The 20,115-nt window shown below is 49.1% G+C and overlaps 1 protein-coding gene across 1 annotated transcript; it reads right to left on the reverse strand.

Moving 5' to 3' along the window:
* Positions 1–665: 665 nt before the first annotated feature.
* Positions 666–18,824, reverse strand: LOC144934437 (ly6/PLAUR domain-containing protein 6-like). Its single transcript, XM_078860187.1, has 6 exons — positions 18,707–18,824; positions 9,344–9,436; positions 7,177–7,473; positions 6,258–6,356; positions 3,576–3,706; positions 666–1,973 (listed from the first exon to the last, which is right to left on the reverse strand). Exons 2-6 carry the CDS (start codon positions 9,426–9,428, stop codon positions 1,791–1,793), a joined length of 795 nt encoding a protein of 264 aa, XP_078716313.1. The 5' UTR covers positions 9,429–9,436; positions 18,707–18,824; the 3' UTR covers positions 666–1,790.
* Positions 18,825–20,115: the final 1,291 nt, after the last annotated feature.

Below are 20,115 nucleotides of genomic sequence, written 5' to 3' on the forward strand. Positions count from 1 at the left end.
TGCTTTTGTGCGTGTGTTGTTTTGTGTTAAGTGGTTTATTAACATTTAAGAGCGTCGACATGGAGAGCCCCTGTTTTTCGACGGCGGCAAAGGGCTGGATTGGGGAAAATGCCATGACGGGCTCGGCCGAGGGTGCGTGGTGGGGGGGCCTAGTGGCGGGGGTGGTGGGGAGGGGGGCTGTGTGGGGGGTTGGGTGGGGTTAGGGTGGGGGGGGGAGAGCCGCGTATCCGCTTACTCATTCTGTCTTTAACAAAAAAAAGCGCATATGTTTGGAAGGATCACTCGACTGGGATTAAAACCTAAGTGCTTTTAATGTACGGCTTAGAGAGAGCCCGGAGTCCTTCGTGAACTTGCCGTTTAGTGCTTCTCACACAGGAGATTTGGCAGGAGGGATGAATTAGCGTTCAGATCGCCGCGGTTTTTTGTTGTCGTTGGTTGTTGTTGTTGTGGGGAGTGCGAACACGAGGCTGTACGGTTTGTCTGCGGACGCGGGATGTCAGTGAAACTGCCGAGGCTGGAGTGGCTCTTCTTCCAATGCGCCGTTGTCAGAACGCATTTGTGAACGTGTGGGTGTGGCTCGTCCACAGGTCCTTGATGAAATTGTAAACAATTTAACAAAAGTTTTATGGTACAAACGTATTTATTTTTTATAAGAAAAACTGTACATATTTACATCGCTTTGAGTATAAAAATAAGTTATACACATTTGTGAGTGTTTTTCAATAATACAGTGAAATTGTAAAAACATTTTTTTAAAGCCTCAACTCAGAAGTTTCACGAACTCCGTTCCGAGCAACTCCCATGGTGCAAGTTTCCCTTGCTACCAATCGTCAGGTGTGTGCAGGGCCTAATATCTGAAAGAAGACAGCGCTCGGCTATCAGTTCGTAAGTGTATAATAAAGCAGTGAAATGTGATCAAATCGTGATATGCTGAATATCCTTTGTAGTAACTCCATTATTTTTATTGCTTTGTTGAAATTACTCCCGGGACTTTTGAAACTCATTGTAGTTTAGTTTCAATATCACGTCGCCATCATAAAAATATTAACGTTTAAAAACCGGTTTAGGTGTTGCACGTTGAGACGTGAATAGTGCTCGTGACAATGATTTCTAAAAACAGAATCCTGAACAAGGAAAAATTAATGATGATCCGGTACTCGCTGATGCTCTTCTATCACTACTACCATGCATGGTTACTGTTCCCATCAACTTCACTCATTTTTATTTCTCCACCCATGTTGAGGACTCGGTCGACCAGCACACACTGACTTGTCTCATTCACGCTGCGTTCAACAACCACCACCACACTTCAGGTCCCAATGCATCTTTCTCTCCTTTTTTAATTCCTCAGACTTTTGGAATTCCCTCCCATCGGCTCTCTTCCCAAGTTGTCATAATAATTTTGCTCAATTCATGGAACATATTAACGGCCACCTATTAACGCAGGGCCACCCAGAGGATCGTGGAGGCTTGCGGCTGAATGCCACTTGGGGCCCCCTTATTTATAGGTGGCAAAAACAAAATAAACGCACTTTGTGGGACCCTGTTCTGTACGAGGCCTGGGGAAAATTGCTCATTTTCACCTCTATTCTGGGCCAGCCCTGCTGTAACACCTTTAACAGTGCTATTTGTTGCTGTCCGTTTGGCATATTTGGGCCATCAGGCCTGTGTGCTCGCCAACTGTGATTAAAGATATAGTACGGCGTACCCGCGCGCGCGTTGTGTGTTTGTGTCTGCAAGGGCCCTGAAACCGTCATCCGGAGGAATCCGCGGCGCATTGAGCGACGACGTCAGACGCCGAGAGCGGTGACGCCCGCCAGCAGGCCCAGGAGGGCGAGACGCCCGGGCGGGAGTGCACCACGCGTGCCAGAGCGCGCGGCGCTGAGCGGCAGGACCGTGGCGAAAACCGAGTCGCTGGCGTTGAGCGGCACGGGCAGGTTACAGATGCTGCCCTCGCAGCAAGTCACGCACTCCTGCCGACCACAAAGTGGACACTTGGTGAGTGCCGCTCGTGGGACACAGAGAGAGAGAGAGAACAGGATTAGTCATCCAATTTGAGATCTTGAGCAGAAGTGGGCATTAAACGCTTGCGGGGGGATGTTTAGATTGTGTGTGTGTGTGCGTTCAGCTGTCATAGACGGTCCCAGCTGCATACATTATTGAACTTAATTAGCTACGGATTAGTGAGCTCAGCACAGGCGCTGCTGGCACAGTAACCATAGCAGAGACGAATGCGTTAACAAATGCACATGCAAGCAGCACCACGCAACTTGCCGGGAGCATTGTGAAGTCGACTCGAACATCCTCACTGAACATGTGCATTTTAACCCCGATGTTCGCGCAGCCATACTTCCACGTGCATGCGCACGGCATTAGCACCGATGTTTGCCACATTCGTAAGTATAAAGTAATCCCCCGGTTAACATTTTTTTTTGTATCCGTTCCATGAAAACTGCTGTAAGCCAAAATAACTGTGAGTCGAAAATATAAAAAAATCACTGAGTGTGCAAGAGAGCTGTTCCCACTGCCAAAACAGAAAACAAAATGTAAACAAAGCCAGTCGGGGTCTAAACGCAACGCTCACAAATGGGCGCCGCTGATTGGCTGAGGGCATGGCCCAGCCCAACTTACGAGCGCTCCGATTGGCCGAAATTGGCGTCCCAACGTGCGTGACGTAAACGTGCCGTTAATAAAAATGTGAACGTGCGTCGAAACCATGGCCTCCTACGGGAGGCGAAACGTTAACCGAAAAACCGCGAACCGATGTCACTGTTCACCGGGGAAATACAAACTCGCTGGGCCCAAATATCGGAGACGTCGTTTGAAGTGCACTTGTACGGGAAGTTGGCAGGTGCCAGGTTGGGGAGGCTGCATCGGTTATACTCAACGGTGTGCGCATTTTAGGTATCGTTGACTCTGGGAAACGAGAGCAGAAAACACTCAACTCCCCCACTCACCCCATCTCCTCCCCGCATCCTCTTGAACACGAAAATAAAGACAAAGATCCCCCGTATAGCCTTAACATACTGTTGGGGCAAGTGCTGTTAGCGACCGTCTATGAAGGCCGGCACGGAACATAAGGGGGTGAGTGGCCAGAACCACGCCATGCCGCCTCTGTTTACACACTGCACCAGGTACTCATTTTATGCGGAGTCGACTTAGGGGAGGCCCAAGACCGTTTCAGATAATCGTCACTGGTGTTGACCGTGAGCGGGAATCAAACCCGGGTCGCCGGGTTCGTAGCGCCGACACGCTAACCGCTGCACTACCACTGCCCCCCTTAACACCACACCACACACACGACATTCCTAAAAATATACTATCTTAATAAAAAAAACGGTATGAGTAAACAACCCTATTTTTCTTGATATAAAAGTTTAATGTGTTATTTTCATGAGGCCCTGCTGTAAGACTTTTGGGCTTCGGGCAAAATAAAGTCCCCATTTTGTCACCGACTAAATCTTGGGCCCCCGAGTGCGAGTGGCTCCCACCACCCAGGCAGGGCCCGATTGGAACCTGGCGGAGCAGCGTCTCGTGGCGTTTCCACGTTTGTTGCCGATTCACGGCGAGGTCACCTGCTCGCCGAAGAGGGGCCCGTCTCTGCAGCCGGTGCCCAGGCACTGTTCGAGGGCGGCGCACCGCTTCGTGACGGAGACGCTGCTCCCGCCGCTCCTCATGTGGTGGTACGTGTAGCAGTATCGGCTCTCTGCATGCGTGCGTGCACACAGTCGAACGTGGTGCGGAGCCGCGGAGTTACCACGCCGTGCTGAGCGACTTACCAGGATTGATAGCGCGGAAAAGGAAATGCGATTGTTGGGAGTTGAACGGTTTCCGAAGAGAATTGCGGGACTGTTGGATTCGTGAGTCCCCCGTGGTGTTTCCGTGGGGAATCGGAAAAGCGTGCCGTGTCGCGGTAACCGTGGAATCGCCAAGAGAGTCACATTCGTTTGCGTGGAGAAGCTGAAATCATCGTGGACATGAATGTACACCTGGGCTTTCAAACAATCCCCATTCACTTCAATGGTGATTCTTGCGGGTCCATTCAAATGAATGGCAGAATCTCTGTTAGAGTCCCATTTGAGTGCTCGGAGATCATAAATAGAGTCGTGATTCCTACCAGGATTGCTCATTACTCGGAGCATTCGTAGTGGGAGTGCAGAAAGGATGCGTAAGGTGTGCAGTTTCATCTCAACATACATTATTTATCCCCATTAGAGCTCATTAGAATACTGCACAATATAAAAATATATATATTTATATAATTTACTGCCCTTGGTAAAGCCACCACTTGATGAAGGCCTTCTTGGTAATGGGGATTGTTTGATCATACGTCAGTGACCAAGTGGGGGCTGGGCAAAGGGGGGCCCAGGAACGGTTCACACATCACTCGGAACCCTGGTCGGGAAACGAACTCGTATCGCCGCGTTCATGGCACAGCACGTTAATTAACTGCTCCACCCCACGATACCATTACAGTACCGTCACATTTTTTACTCATACGCAGCATTTCATTTGGGTCGGTCGTGCGGCTGAGATTTTTCAATTTTAGAGTTTGACAACGGACAAACGTTGCCGGCTCGCACAAAGTTCATCGGCACACCTGCCCTGCGCCAGGTGGTGGATGGTGAAGAGCTATTGTTGACGTTATGCCCACACGATCTGACCCGAAAATAAACTTCATCTTTGTGAAATATATTAATAGGTTTTAACCCTTTCTGGCAATACAACAGGTGTTGATAAGATGTTCAAACACCAAATAGAAACCTTTTGCAAGGAATCGAGTCTGCATTAACCACACGTACTGGTGGTGAACATGCAAACAAACATGTTCTGATAATTATATATGGCATTGTCTTTGAAACTGATTGGCCTACACCAGATACAGACTTCTCTATGGCCTAGTAACACCAGTGTCAGATTAGAGGACGCCAAAAGGCAGACAGCATTATTTGTGTAGCTAATGCAGACCTGATTCCTTGAAAAAGGGATCGTAGTGTTTGAACATTTAATACCTGTTTTATTTCCAGAAAGGGTAAAACCTATAGTTATTTTTCATGCTTTGATACTGGAAAAATGGTCACAAAACTACATTTTGTCTCGGTATTCATTATAAACACACCATTACCGCATTGCTATATTTTAGTTTTATCGTTACATTTTAAGCAAACTACCATAACGTGAGATTTTATTTATGCAGTTAAATGAACGTTATTGTCGATTCAGTGAACATTGCATACAAGCATTACATGTAACTGTTGTTATGATTGCCGCAAGCGAGAAAGTACCAATATTGCAACGTTCAGTATAGTCAGAACCACGTTGTTAAGTTCTATTGCGCTCTGCAACACACGTGCCTTGCACCTCAGTATCATCATCATCATCACCACATGTTTTTTTTTCATCACGCAAATTGTCAGAGGTGAATGTGGCTGTGCGTGGGGATGCATTTCACAGCAGGTTGTTGGCAGATGCTGCTTAATCACATTTATTTTTTGGCAGGGACTATTTACAAGCGTGTGTTTACAGTACGCACAAAAAGACAAATATCCCTGTGTAGCTTTTAACAGACCGTCGGAGCGAGTGCTGTCATCAATAACACTCTGTGGCCTTTAAAGAAAAACAATATATACAACGGGTGGCGTTTTGGATTATGGCTCCTCCTTAGCTTAGATGCATGCCCTATGAAGACGGGACATTGTGTCGTCGGCTATTAAAGGCCACAGTGTCATTGACGAAATGTGTTGAGTTAATGCTGTTCATCGTGCTTGTGCGCCAGTGCCAATAGAGCAGCAGCATCACTGAATAACTGGTTCGGTGATTTCGCAGCTATGCTCCACTTGCGTTGATGTTCTACGGTGGCTAGGAGATGTTAACTACCTCGCCTAGTATACAGGAGGTCGTGGGTTCGATCCCGACCCTGACCCCTGCTGTATATTTGGAGTTTGCATGTTCTCCCCCGTGGCCGTGTGGATTTTTTTCCAGGTCCTCCGGTGTTTTTCCCTCCACATTTATAACCAACATCACGTGTTTAGAGTATTTGGCTGTCAATTTTCACACGGTAAGCCACTTCGTTGAGCGGTCATTTGTGATAGCCAGGTCGCTTCTAAAAACAGAGCTAAATAGCAGCTCAGTGCGGCTTTACTTGGTCAGATAAAATTTGTTTGAAAAAAATGTTCACCGCCGAAAGGCTGTTGTGTGGCCCGCGTTGTGTTCCTTGCGTGCCGAGCTTCTGGTTTGACGGCGAGCGGGAAGCTCACCTCGGGGGCAGTACGTGTCGGGAGCCCAGCGGTTGCACTCGTAGTTGTCTTTGGCATCCTCGCACGTAAAGCACTTGAAGGCCCCCGGGTAAGGAGTTGCTGGAGGAACAGGATAAATAAGAGAGTGAGCTGTCTCGTAATTAAATGTCTGCACGCTCAACAGTCCTGTCAGCGTGTCACGGGCTGTGGAAAGACGCTGCGGGGGAAGCGAATGGATTCGACGGCGGGATTTTTACGGCGATGGAACTCTGTTTGACCACCCTGAAACCCGGTGGCACGGGACGCAGCTTTCGCTGTTTAACCTCACAGCCTGGTTGACCTCTTCCCCTCTCCGCGAGTTCCAGGCGCCCATCGCTTTTATGATTGTGTGTTTGCCCACCACTTTGTTTGTCTCCTTCCCATCTCCCTTATTTCCCCAAACCCAGCCCTGCCCCCCACCCTCCCAGCAACCCAGACACGGTGCAATCCAACCCTCGCTCCCACCCACATCCTTTTGTCTTCTGTGTTAAATATTAAATGAATGTTTTGAGTGCTGGGTGAAATCGTCGGAATGCAATGCTTTCCTTTACATTTCACTATGCGACAGCTCTCGGAGACTGCCTTTATGCACGGGAGATTTGAATACTGGGCACGGAGGTGCAGCTATTGAGTTTTACCTATCCAATCACAGGCAGCATTCTAACCAGAAATTTAAGCTGTAACACCCGCACGCTATTTCCCGTTCTTGCAAATGATGCCACGTGCTCTTTAGCACCAATGTCGCAGTGGATTGCAAGCTCTGGATACATCTTCGGAATCATTAACTCCTTGGCAACGGTCGGATTTGACACACCGACGCCGTGCAAAGACAGTGGCCCCGACGGTGATCGTGTTGAGCACGAGAACTACCCGCGGCTCGCCCCATCCCATGTGCCTTTACTGGATGGGTAGAGTCGCTGGATGTCGTGCGCCGTGAAGTCTCGTCCACGAGCGGGGCTCGAACCGATCACCAGAAGAAGCAGGGGCACCCAGAAGACGCGGGACGGCGGTGGCAGCGACAGTGGCGGAGATAGAGTCACAGTCAGGACGAGGGTCAAGGTTAGGGTCAGTGCGGAGGTGCGGGTCGGGGGGTCCCAGTTAGCCTGGGCGGCCCGAGTTGGCATCGCGTGAGCCGGCGGGAGGCATCCAGAGCTGCCTCGACTAGGCCTTCCTCGCCACGGCGGAGCCTTCTGAGAACCTGAAAGGGAAACGTGACGCTGAGTGGGTCCTCCGGTGCGTGGGGTTAGGGTGCACGGCGCTGGGACTGCTTTCTGCTCAGAGCAGCGGCCAGCAAACCGCACGCAAGCGATGGGGCGAACAGGAGCTGCCCTATTCAGTTCGTGAAGAAGCTCTCATCAAGTGCAGCGAAACGTCGGGGATCAAGTCAAAGACCTCGTGCAACAAGAAAAAACACCGTACTGATAAACAGCACAACTGTGAAAAGCTAAGCAGGACAATTTGGCTTCTATCGTGTTTTTTTTTTAAAGCAGCGTTCATTCAAGTAATTTGTCATACTGTGCACTAAACAATGAAATACATAACATATCTACGATTAAATACAGCAGGGGCGCCAGTGGTTAGTGCACAGTGTGCTGTGAACAGGCACCCTGAGTTTGAATCTTGTGCATGGTTAAGTGCCGAGTGATATCTGAACTTGTGCTCGGGCACACTCCTTCACCGCTCCGCAGTAACCAGCGTGGTGAAGTATGGATACATGACCCCCATGGTCGATCTGGTGTGGTACTGCATTCATCCAGCGAAGTTTATTTTCATTTGTCGAATCGTGAAAAACATTTGTACGTGTGTGTGTGTGTGTATGTTGAACTTCTCTCGCACCGTACGTAGCCAACCGTGCTCATTCAGAGGTGCGGTGGGGAAGGACAACAAAGCAAACACAAAAAGCCGTTCTAAAGAAATTCGTTTTTCCATTTAGAAGGAATACCAACAGACGTTGCCAAAATGCCAAGCCTAACCGTTGAACCCTTATGGCGGGACCCCGGGGTCCCGAATAAACGGAAGTCAAAATCGTAATTAGTTAATTTATTTCTGGCGACTCCGTCCCACCGCGCACATGAACGCCGCGATCCACCAGAAATCAATCCTCTCGTTCTTCACCCAAGCACCCGTCGTTACCAAAATTGCCGTAGTTATAAACAAAACTCGGAAACTTTGATTAGTGCATCGTGTAGAGCTCGTCGAGAGCAACAGATCGCCGCGTGGTTCGCCTTCAACAGACATAGAATGACGTCGCAACGCAGTTTGTGCGAGAGCCGGGGGCTTATGGGACCCCGGGGTCCCGCCATAAGGTTCAATTGTCAGTTTGAGGCAAGTCTCAGCAGCATGACCTTAATGTGGGAAGGGGGGGGACGACGATGACAAGATACAAATAATAAATAATCAACAAGCCTAAAAAAACACGCCAACCCCCCCCCCCCCACCTTTCTCCTGGCTACAGAACACCACCTCTGACAGCTGGCGATTTAACAGAGCCTGTGCCCATTATTATCTGAGGGCAGACAATGGCAAAGGGGGGGGGGGGGCTCTGTGCAAAGATGCCTTGGTGGGCACTTTACGTTTTAACCCTTTAATGTCTAGAAGTCTACGACCGGAACCAGGTTGGGGGTGGGGGAAACCTGTCTGGTCAGAAACTGCAGGAGAAGTGATTAAATAAATATATTTGCCCTCCGTGAACTATTATGTTGCTTTAGCATCGCTACGTTACTCAAAGATAAGTATTTGACCGTGCACATTTACCATACACGTGTTTTTCATTTATTTAATCCATTACCTGTCATGGTGAACTTAAAATGAACTCAACAGAAAATGTACTCATCACCCACCAATTGTGTCGTGCAGTAAGTCAGCCAGCTCCTGGCTGCTTTTACTTTGGTACAGTATTATCACAGGCCTCCAGTCGGCTTGGTTGCTTCTGGCCTTTGTCACTTTTTCCCCGTTATGAAAACACCACGTTTCTTCGGGGGGCCATTTTTTGGCGATGAGAAGCTCCCGAGTCACGTGCTTAGCCGCTTGCCCCACCGGATTGGCTGGGCCACCACGGATCCACTCACCCGCCGCGGCTTCAGCGTCCTCGCTTGCCGAGTGTGCAGGCGGTGCAACTGCACGAGGGGGTTCTTGGGCCGGTGGGGGGCACATGCACCGTGCTATGAAGACAGGGGCGAAATTAGGACAAGGGGGCCATGATTGTTTTATACACAGTTGCTGATCACAGGCCCAAAGGCCAGAAACGCCACGGCGAGCCAACGACAAATAGCACTAACACGGTTGTAATAGTTCTAGATTTGAAGCTTTCGTGACTGCAAGGATTCATATTCTTAGGTTTTTTCGGTAAAGTCACGTAGGTAAAACATCAAAATTAATAAAAATAAAATAAAAATCACGACGTTTCGGAGGCAACACAAGTCTCCGGTTGTAATAGATTATTCTCACCAGACCTAATTCCAAGCATGCTATGCCACTGTGTGACTTTGTAGCACTCGCTCGTTCGTAATCCCAGGGCCACAGCGGGACGGCGCAGCTGTTGTGGTCGTTACTCCGCCGCTTTAGTTTTAGTTGTGCGGTTAGCCGCGCAACTTCCACGGCACATTCTATTTCGGGATTTTTCTTGACTTACTCCCTGCAAAAACCCACATGCATGCACCCTCATCTCGCGTATCAACTTTAGAACTGTACCCACGTGTTCTTAAATAATCCAGGTGATGCATAGCAACACCAACAAAACCATACTTTTATAGAAACAAAACTATTAATGTATCATTAAAGAGTGTGTTGGCCTATACGGTGCTTGTAATGAATACTGCATTGAGGAATGTTAGATGTCTGAAACGCCTTCGTATCGAGGACGGGGTGTATGTCACCATCCAACGCTTAGGAAACAGTCGGAATTCCGAGTCTGGCTTGTGTCTCGCGGATGGGCAGGTGAGCAGTACCTCCTTGCCGCGTGGTACTGATTCACAGTTACCCTCATTGTGGCCTGAACAAGAAGGAGGGGGAGGTCGTCCCCCCATGGGTCATGGACAGGAGATACGTCACGCCGAGATACCCGGCCGTGGCATTCGCAAGCCCCTTCTGTTTTGTGTACGCAGATGTCTCGCCTTGTCTGTCAGCCTGCCAGGGGTGGCAGAGGACGTGCCAAAAGTAACTGCCACGATTGTGGACTTTTTCTGGTGTGAGGAATTTAAGGCTGCGGTCTCCTTTGAAGTCCGTGGACTCTGCTCACGAATTAGAATTCAGCCAAGGTAGATATAGTATTCCTGATCATGTTGCTTTTAAAGGTGCAAATCTGCATTCCCTCAAACGGGGGGGGGGGGGGGGTAAGTAAAACATAATAATTTAATTAACATAAAAGCATGTTGAAACTGCCTTTACGGTCATGCCACACAGATAGAGAGGCCAGAGAGTTAGCATTGAATCAATCGTGTGCGTGAATTTACTCTTGACATTTTAGCAAACCGCACGTTGGCAGCGGTGCACAAGAACAAACAACGCACTTGTCAGCAACACTGCGGCATTAAAAGGAGAAGTTTCTAATCGGTGACATTTTGGGAAATGGCCCTCCTTGTTACCGCACGAATGGAGAGGCCAGAGAGGTAGGGATCAATCTCTCATTGTGAATATGGAGAGCGCTAACTCCCTGGCCTCTCGATCTGTGTGGCTATAAAGAAGGGGCATTGCCCTGAAACGTCGCCTTTTATATATTTTTACTTTTAAGGCAGTTTTATTGACGAATGTGTAGGCTTTTTTTACATGTAAATTCGAAGACAATGCTGTATTGAGGCAAATGAAAAAAAAAACACTTTTTCGAGATAAAAGCATGAGGAACTAAACAATTCAATAACATTTCATTTCCATGTTTATTTATTACACGCATAATCCCGTTTAGCTAGTTACACAGCTAATTTGCAAGTGAGATCCATGGTGCCTCAGCACAGAACAAGAACAACGACATCAAAGACGTTACACGATTAAAGCAACGCCTAAAAACAACAACAACAACAACAAAAAACAGCTGGGTTAATTTAATCCATTTGTGGGTCACGAACAGTCACATTTCACGAAGTCACCGGGGAAGTGAATCATTTGCCAGCCGTCTTTTATTAGAAAAAATATTTTAAAAATTTGTTGGGACAAAATCTGCCTGGAAAGAAGGAGACGTGGCCATGCCGCTAAATTGAAACACACCGTGGCGAGCGCGCGGGTGGCCCGGTGGATCCACAGCGCGCGGGGCCCGTGGGCGACCGACCGCACAGCGAGGGGCAAATCCGCGAGTCACGCGCCCGCTGAGGCCGGATCGTCAAACACACGCCACGCGCCGCAGGTGCCGCCGCCTGTTCCCTCGCTTTCGGCCGAACCCCAACACCTGAGCAGGCGGAACCCCGCTGGGGTCCCCCCCCCCACTGCCTGTGTGTGTGCGTGTGTGTAGTGCGTGTGTGTGTATAGTGTGTGCGTGTGTGTAGTGCGTGCGTGTAGTGTGTGCGTGTATAGTGTGTGTGTATGTGTGTGTGCGTGTGTGTGTGTAGTGTGTGTATGTGTGTAGTGTAGTGCGTGTGTGTAGTGTGTGCGTGTGTATGTGTGGCGCTGAGCTGTGGGGAGCGGTGGTGTAGCGGTTAGCGCGCTGCGCTACAAACCCGGCGACCCGAATTCAATTCCCGCTCCCGGCCAACACCCAGTGACGATTATCTGAACCGGTCCTGGGCCTCTCCTAGGTTGACTCAGCCTCAAATGAGTACCGGGTGCGGTGTGTAAAGATCGCCACTGGGGAGACAAAGGTGGCCGGGCGTGGTGCCGGCCACCCACCCTCTCGTGTGCCGTGCCGACCGTCATAGGTGCTCGCGAACAGCACAGGCTATACGGGGCATCTTTGTCTTATTGTGGTGGTGAGCCTCTGCAAGTTCAATCTGGCCCTAGGGCCACTGTGCCACATGTGGGTCACCTCGCGGGGGCCACCATGCCCCCCACCACACAGTCACGTGTTGACACACGACACCGTTCGAGAATAATTATACTTTACTGCCCTTTGTCAGTCTAACTGCTGGATGAAAGCCTCCCCATGCCTTGTTTGAAACCGTAAGCGCTGTCGAGCCCCTTGGTTTGACCGTCCTTCGTGTGAGTTGGGTGCCCGAGACCGCTTTGAGATATCCCCTCGCTTTCCCACGTGAGCTCAGCTGCGCTCGTCACGAATTTAACTCGCTGGGTTATCTGCGTTTTCGCGGGCCGTAATGCCTCGCCAAAATAGCCCGCATGCGGTAAGTGAGGGTGCAGGCTTTTATTGGAGGCATTTTAAACTAAAAGTGCGTTAAAAGTGTTTTTACGCTGTGATAAGGGGGGTGGGGGGGGGTGACTTTTACAGCACGTGGTTCTGCGTCGTAAGTTTTGGACAATAGAAAGTTCTCTCTCCCCCCCCCCCGCTAAGAAAAAAAATCCGCCCTCCTTTAAACCGAACCGTAAAAAATGTGAGCAGTGCGCGGTACGGCAAGTGTGTACACACTCCTGTTTGGAAGGGTTTGTTTTTATGATCGTGTTCACTGTGGCGACCAGGTAGAGGACTGCACGAGCAGGCGACGCACGGACAGTGTTCACACGTTTATTCCCCTAAAAACATTGTACGGGCCATGCTGAAATGCTCGAATGACCTTTTACAAAAGGTCGTGCTGATGTACAATGTCTGGCTGATGCAGAAGCCCCATTTTCTTAAGGTAACCAAATGCCCTGACAAATTCTGCATTACGATGTGTGCAGTACTGCGATATTTAGATAATATTTTATTATTTACACATTGCGCATGCATACATAACCCTGAAGAATGGCCCAACATGTTTTGAGTGTCCAATATTAGAGTGTATTATGAGTATTACTGCACGGTGAGGTGCAGCAGTGGCGCTGGTTAAATAGCACTGAGCTAGAAAAGCGTTGACCTGCGTTTGATTACCAGCCACATCTAACATCGGTAGCAGTGAAATCTGAACCCATCCTGGGTGCAATCAGCACTGCCCAGTGTGGTGAAGTATGGTCAAACAACCCCATGGCGTGGGAAGGCCTGGATCCAACGGTGGGCTGACAAGGGATGCACATTTTAGACAGTATTTTTCTCAAGAATACATTGGCTGCACTGGTTTTCCTAATTGACTTATTTGTTTATTTTGCTGAAATGCTGTAAGTGCTGTTAATTCAATGAAAAATTGTTCGGAAAATCATGAATACATACTTACAAAATATTATCCTGCTCACGCGGGATAAAATAGCATGCGCCCGTTATAGTGTCAAATGCGTTTAGGATGCGGCGAATACGTTTCCAGCTTGATTTCACCAGGCTAGCGAGTCGGCAACGAAAAGAAAACAAAGAGCCCTCGACATTTCAAGAGCCGCAATGCACTGTGGTGAACACGAGGCGGTGGGTCCTGAAATAAACGTCGCGAAGCAGCCCCCCCCCCCCTAAAGAGCCGCAGCACGCGGCTCTGGACACGCAGGTTACACCCGGCAGGCGACAAGACACAACCCCATTCGGAAGAAGAGAGAACAAAACCCATGGTAAGCATCGTCTAATTCCCAACGGTGACCCCGAGTTCCAACCAAAGGTTGGGGGGGAAAAAAAAGGTGGCAATGAGGATTTTAGTTGGAGTTCCCATTGGATTGGATCGAGATTGTATCGGAAGTTTGAAGTTGACGTGTACAACGTGTGAACGATTGTACTCAAACGCAGGCAGCTGTGGCCAGGAACGTGCGGCGAAAGCACGAGCAGTGTGACTGCTTAAATGCAACAAAGGTCCATCCCGTAAAGCGATAAGTTACTCAACTTACAGTTAGTACATTATGTGGACAAATCTTGATCTGAATAATGAAGAGAGGTATTTTTTTTTCCTTTGTCTCCTTCTTCTTCCTGCTTTGTAATGGAACACCCACCGCTGGCAGGCTGCCACGGGATGGATAGCTTCAGTGGCTGGCGAGCGAGTCATGTGCAAGGCAGTACAGTCGGACAAATCTGCAGCCCGACATATAGCGGCTTGCTCCATAGGACAGCAGCTGCGGTGCCTTGGTGCGCGTCACTGGAACCCACCACCACCACCCACCCACCCTTGTTTCCCTCCCTCGCATTTTATACGGCGGCACTGACTTAATCCCTGCAAAGGCTCCACTGAGCCAAAACATTTAGGCTGGAATTTGAGTTTCTGGGTGGCTGCGCAGAGAAAGGGTCACCCCAACAGGAGCCTATCTGCGGTGATTCACCGCGTGAAATGTGAAACGTAGCCAACGTCTCGGAAAACGAATGGCTGCATATACGGTGCAGCACTCTGTAGACATTGGGCTACCCGTGCCGTTAAGGGTAAGGATGGACAATCCTTCCTTTTTTAGAAAGCCACCGGAAATATGCACTTTTACATCTAAATTGAAAACTAATTTCTTTAGAACTGTTTTTTGTGTTTAGTTTGTTGTCCAACCCACCACGGCACCTCCGATTAGCGTGGTTATCTACGTACGGTGCGAACGAGGTTCAACATACATACAGATAGACATTACAATACGCTACGATGTTGTTTTGTTTGCGACCGTTAAATACCTCGTGCAATATTGCTTAATGACTTGTTCTCTGCAATATTAATGATGTTGCCTTGTTGTTGTTTCTGCTGCTGCTACTGTGCTCACGCAGCACGGATCACCCGTGCAAAATAGCCAGGCAACTGGCTAAAGCCCCCCCCCCCCATCATCATGTGTGACAAATCAAATAAACTCACCGCTCACAGAGCGTCCCAAATGCGACTGCATCATCTCGAGACGAACAAAAAAAACACGGAAACAGTGGCACATTACGCGCACGGCAAGCGTTTCTTTTGCGTGCCATGTCATAAAACCGCGACCATTGTAATTCATAGGCTAAAGGTGTGTGCAGTTATGGGAAATGGTGACAGCGTTGGGTGTGGATGGTTGTCTAATGTGTGGGTGGAGAGCGGTGGCGTCTTGGCGCAGCGGTTAGCAACACCGCACTTTGAACGTGGCGACCCGAGTTTGGATCCAGGCGACGGCCAACATCGAGCGCCTGGTGATATCAGAAGTCTGCGGCAAATGAGCACTTGGCGCAGCGTCTAAACAGCAGCACGGGGGAGACAAAGGTGGCCGAGAACATACATACAGACCCCCAACGGTCTGTACGCACGTTGAACTTCTTTCGCACCGTACGTAGCCAACCGCGTTCATCGGAGGTGCGGGGGACGGCCAAAAATTTTACACAAAAAGCAGTTTTAAAATTAATGAAGTTTTCAATCTAGGTTTAAAAGTGCATAAGCACCAGTGGCTTCCTCATATCGGAAGGAGGGTCTGTGTTTGGCTACCCGAGGAAGCCTTTGTTGGTGGTTGTCAGTGTGCGTGGTGTGCAACTTCGTAGACGGTATACGTACTGTGGTAGCGCAGCGTGCGCTCGTCTTACAAGAGCGAGGGAACGAGAGAGTTGCGATGATAATTAACCAGCGAGTGATGATCATCGCGTATAGGAGATTTGTCCACGTGCAGTATACGTTACAGTATTGAGCGGTCGGTGGGTTTTGAAGTGCAAAACTCGGTCGTGACCTCTGCCATGCGGGGGGTAGGGGGGGTTGCTTTGGATTATGCTCGCTTAGCCCTCGCACATTTCCTCTAATAGGTTCCGGGGAAATTGGGGATCTTTTACAAAGGCGAGGCTGACCGGTGGCTACATCCATTTAATCACCCATGCGGCGAGCACTGTCAATGTCTTTCGAAGTGAAAGTGGGGAGGGGGGGAAGGGGGCACGACATTCAGTAAGTTTAGGAGAATCGGAATATTATACTTTATTTTTGTGACATGATGAATGACACGACTGTGGCCGTAACTGACGTTTTATTATCCTGTGGGTTTCTTTTGACATTCCGAAGGTCGAGTTTTTGGGGGTAGCTGTTGTTCAAGTTGCTTTACCGGAGGTGCCTTGGTTACATTGATTTGTTTTACAACACTGTACTGTGGATCTCGAATGTCTACACACGAAGTTACGGGGGAGAGCGGTGGCGCAGTGGTTAGCGCACTGTGCTAACGAGCCCGGCAACCCAAGTTTAGGTTCTCGGTGATGGCTAACACATCAGTGGTGAGGTCATATCTGAACCAGTCCTATAGTGGGCCCTCTCCTTCAGCAACCTGCACTGACCAGCATTGGGGAAGTATAGTCACTGGTCATATAATCGGAGGTACGTTTAGCCAACCATGTTAATCGCACCTCCGATTAGCAGGGTTGGCTACGTACGGTGCGAAAGAAGTTCAACACACCGTACATACAGTACCGTAAAGCACGGGGAGCCCTTCATCCAGCAGTGGATTAACAAAGGGCTGCACATTTATGTTCACCAAGTTGTGTGTGTATTTCTATCTTGTTGAATCATTCAAATCATACCCTGTTTAATGTTATACTGTACTGTACTTCATTTATATCATGCTCTGTTGTGTCAATTTGAACTTGCATTATATATTTTTTCAGAGCAATAGTCACTTGTCGCCAGAGTATCCCTTGAATACGACATAAATGGGCCCTCTTTCTCTCACCTGGCTACAACTAAGAGCATCTGCCGTATCTCATCGATATATGACTACAAATGGCTTTTCAGTCCGTGGGCGAGCTGTGCTACATTGCCTGTGAAAGGAGCTTAGAAATGTGATTGATGCACAAATCCTAAACGCAGGATCGGACCCTGCTTCTCAGTGCCTGCTGTTGCAGAACATGTTCCACAATCAACCTGAATGAGTGTTTAAACATTTTCCTTCCACTCGTCACTTTCCGTATGTGTATTGACTCATCAGCCTGCACGTTAACTGTTATTAGAGTACTTGAATACACTGTGATAGGAGTGTAGCCATACGCATATACTACACATGTATTCTTTGCTGTCTCAGCAGCTCTCCCGCTATATTTTTCACCTGATGACGGTTGCTTGTGTTGCGATAAAAACGTCGTGATATTGTTATTATTATTTTTATTAAAAAATTTTTTATCTACGTGGCGTTACCCAAAGACCCAAAGAATAAGAATAGGAGTGTAGCCTTTTGCTTAAGCACGTATCCTTTCACCCCCCTCCCCCCCGGTGCTGCTCGATGTGAGCATGTATTAGGCAGTCGATGCATGAATCACTAAATACACGCATCGCCTTTGCTTCGGCCGCATATAAACATGACCACGAGCTGTGGCGGAGTACGGTTGGCAAGGGCCCTTGTGCAAGGAATGTTGAGATTGGAGGGGGGACCTCCTGCCCCAATATCCCTTCCCTCTTGGTAGCCCCGATGCTTGAACACCACGGGCCTACAGGTCTCAGTGCAGCTGCACCGCCTGCACACTCGATAGCTAACTCCGCTGCACACATAATGCTGCTGCTGCATCGCTTTCTCTCACTTTGTTATTGTTCAAGATCCTTGCATGTGGCGATTTTCCCCGCGCAGTCCAGGAGTTTTTGGCCTTTGTCGATTTTCATCCGTGTTTCTCGTCTTTGACTGCACATTTAGGGCAACCCCCTCCCTCCTCCATCCAACGCTCTTGTTCACACCGTCCGTGCGGGCAAGATGTGGCAGGAATCTCGCTTGGATCAGGCAGCCCTAACGCCACTCGCTCAGCGCAATCCTGTCGTCACAAAGGCAGCCCCATCTCCCAGTGGCGAGTGTTCCCGTCGTTGGGCTTGTTAGCATGGGATTGATGGAATGATTGATTGATAGATCAACTCCCGCGGCTGTCGACAGTAATTCGTTTTTGCGGTGCAGCTTTACCTAAGCGCGTCGTCTGCAGGAAACTGAACGCCTGAAGAGGTTTACTGCGTGAGATATTCCCCGAAGTCGCAAGTCGACATTTCGAACTTTTGCTCCCATCTTTATGAAGAAAACAATTGTCACTTTCCTGCCAAATTTCTCAATGCACGTTTGCGTAAGAGGTAACATCGTGGGACCGTGACAGGTAGCAGTGGCTTTGGGATGCCTTCATCCTGCGGTGGATTGCTCATGGCTAATAATGACGATCACATACATCATCCAACTGTGGGTTGATCGTGGCTGATGGTGATGATGATGCAATAACGATGTAACTTTCATATGTAACCAGGTGAGACAAAGGCATGACCGTGGCCAGCTGTCACCTGGTCAGGTTTGTTGACGGGCATCTCACTGAAAACCCATCCATGTAGATCGTCACGATACGTTCTAGCACGAGGCGGTGGAGTGACACCTTCACGAAGTCCACGCCATTCGAAACACAACGGAGTTTGGTGAAACATATTCATCATCGTCGCCAGCCACGATAAATCCACTGATGGATGAAGGCCTTCCCAAGCCATCACAATCTGTCACGATTATACGATGTAGCAACACGTTATCTGTACAGTACTAGTACGCTGCATGGCATGAAGAAAACCGGTGGAGTAAAATCCGCAAGGACTCACCTCTTGCCTTATTTTTTTCCGTGTCCAAGTCTCGCAGCGTGGCGGCGGTGGCGTGGGCCCAGAGTACGAGCGAGTATCGGGCGGCGTCTCACGGCCAGCGAAGCGGCGGCGTTGTCGGGGGGGGGGGGTCGGCAGAGTGCCGTGGAGACTCCCAGTGAGTTAACTCCGCAAAGCACCCCGAGGCCGTGTGGTGTCACTCCGCGAAGGGAGCAGTCGGAGAAAGCTCGCGCCGGTTCCGATTGGCCGCTCGGGGTGAGAGCAGAGAGAGGGGGTGGGGGGGAGGTTCTCTGGCTGATGATGGGCGTAAGGGATCTTGCACACATACACACAGACACACATGCGTCGACATACTTGGGACACAAAGACGAAGTGCCTCCACCCCACCACCCCGCTCTTATAGCCTTAATAGATTGTCGGGGCAAGGGCTGTTAGCGAGCACCTTTGAAGAGCGACACAGCACAGGAAGGGGTGGTGTGACCAGAACCTCGCCCGGATTGCCTTAGTCTACCAAGTGTTCATCTTTGGGGCCGTCCATAAATGACGTCATTCACCTAGGGGAGGGGGGGTCAGACATTTGTGACGATGTGTGACGAGGGGGGGGGGGTTTGAGAAATGTGACGTCACATCAAAATGTGCAACTTTAAATAAATATAGAATTATTATAACAACACAAATTGTTATAACAACACTCCTACAACATCAGAATGCAGCGCCACATTAAATACGCACTACAATGACAATAGTTTAAAGCGATTTGAAGCATGTTTATTTTCAAAATGGAAATATGGTTTTGGGGGGGGGGCAGAGCTTTGTGACGTTATATTTGAGGGGGGGTCTGACTTTTTGTGACGCCGTGTGACGAGGTACTGATTTAAGGCTGGGTCGAACTAGGGGAGGCCCCGTGACCCTTTTAGACATTCGTCACTGATGTTGGCCGTGAGCGGGAGTCGAGCCTTCATCGCGGGGTTCATAGCACAATGCGCTAATCTCTGTCCCACCGCTCCTCACTTCAGACAAATGCACACACACATATGCATAAACCTATTAAGCACACTTGAAGACATACACAGATTTCCACGCACACATATACTTAAACACATTTTAGAAACGTTCATACACAAATACACACATTAAAGCACTTGCCCACACACGTGTGCATACTAGTACGGGAATACACGCATATGCAAGTATTCATGAGCAAAGTGACATTCACACATGCACGGAAACGAAATGTTAACTACCTCGCCTGGCACACAGTCGTGGGTTTTATCCCAACCCTGACGCTTGCTGTATATTTGTAGTTTGCATGTTCCCCCCGTGGTGGTGTGAATTTTCGTCCGAGTCCTCCGGTTTTTCTCTCCACATTTAGAAACATGCTTTTATAGTATTTTGACTGCTATAAATGTCCA

This window comes from Lampetra fluviatilis, chromosome 10 (genome assembly GCF_964198595.1).
Source record: "Lampetra fluviatilis chromosome 10, kcLamFluv1.1, whole genome shotgun sequence".
Lineage (NCBI taxonomy): Eukaryota > Metazoa > Chordata > Hyperoartia > Petromyzontiformes > Petromyzontidae > Lampetra > Lampetra fluviatilis.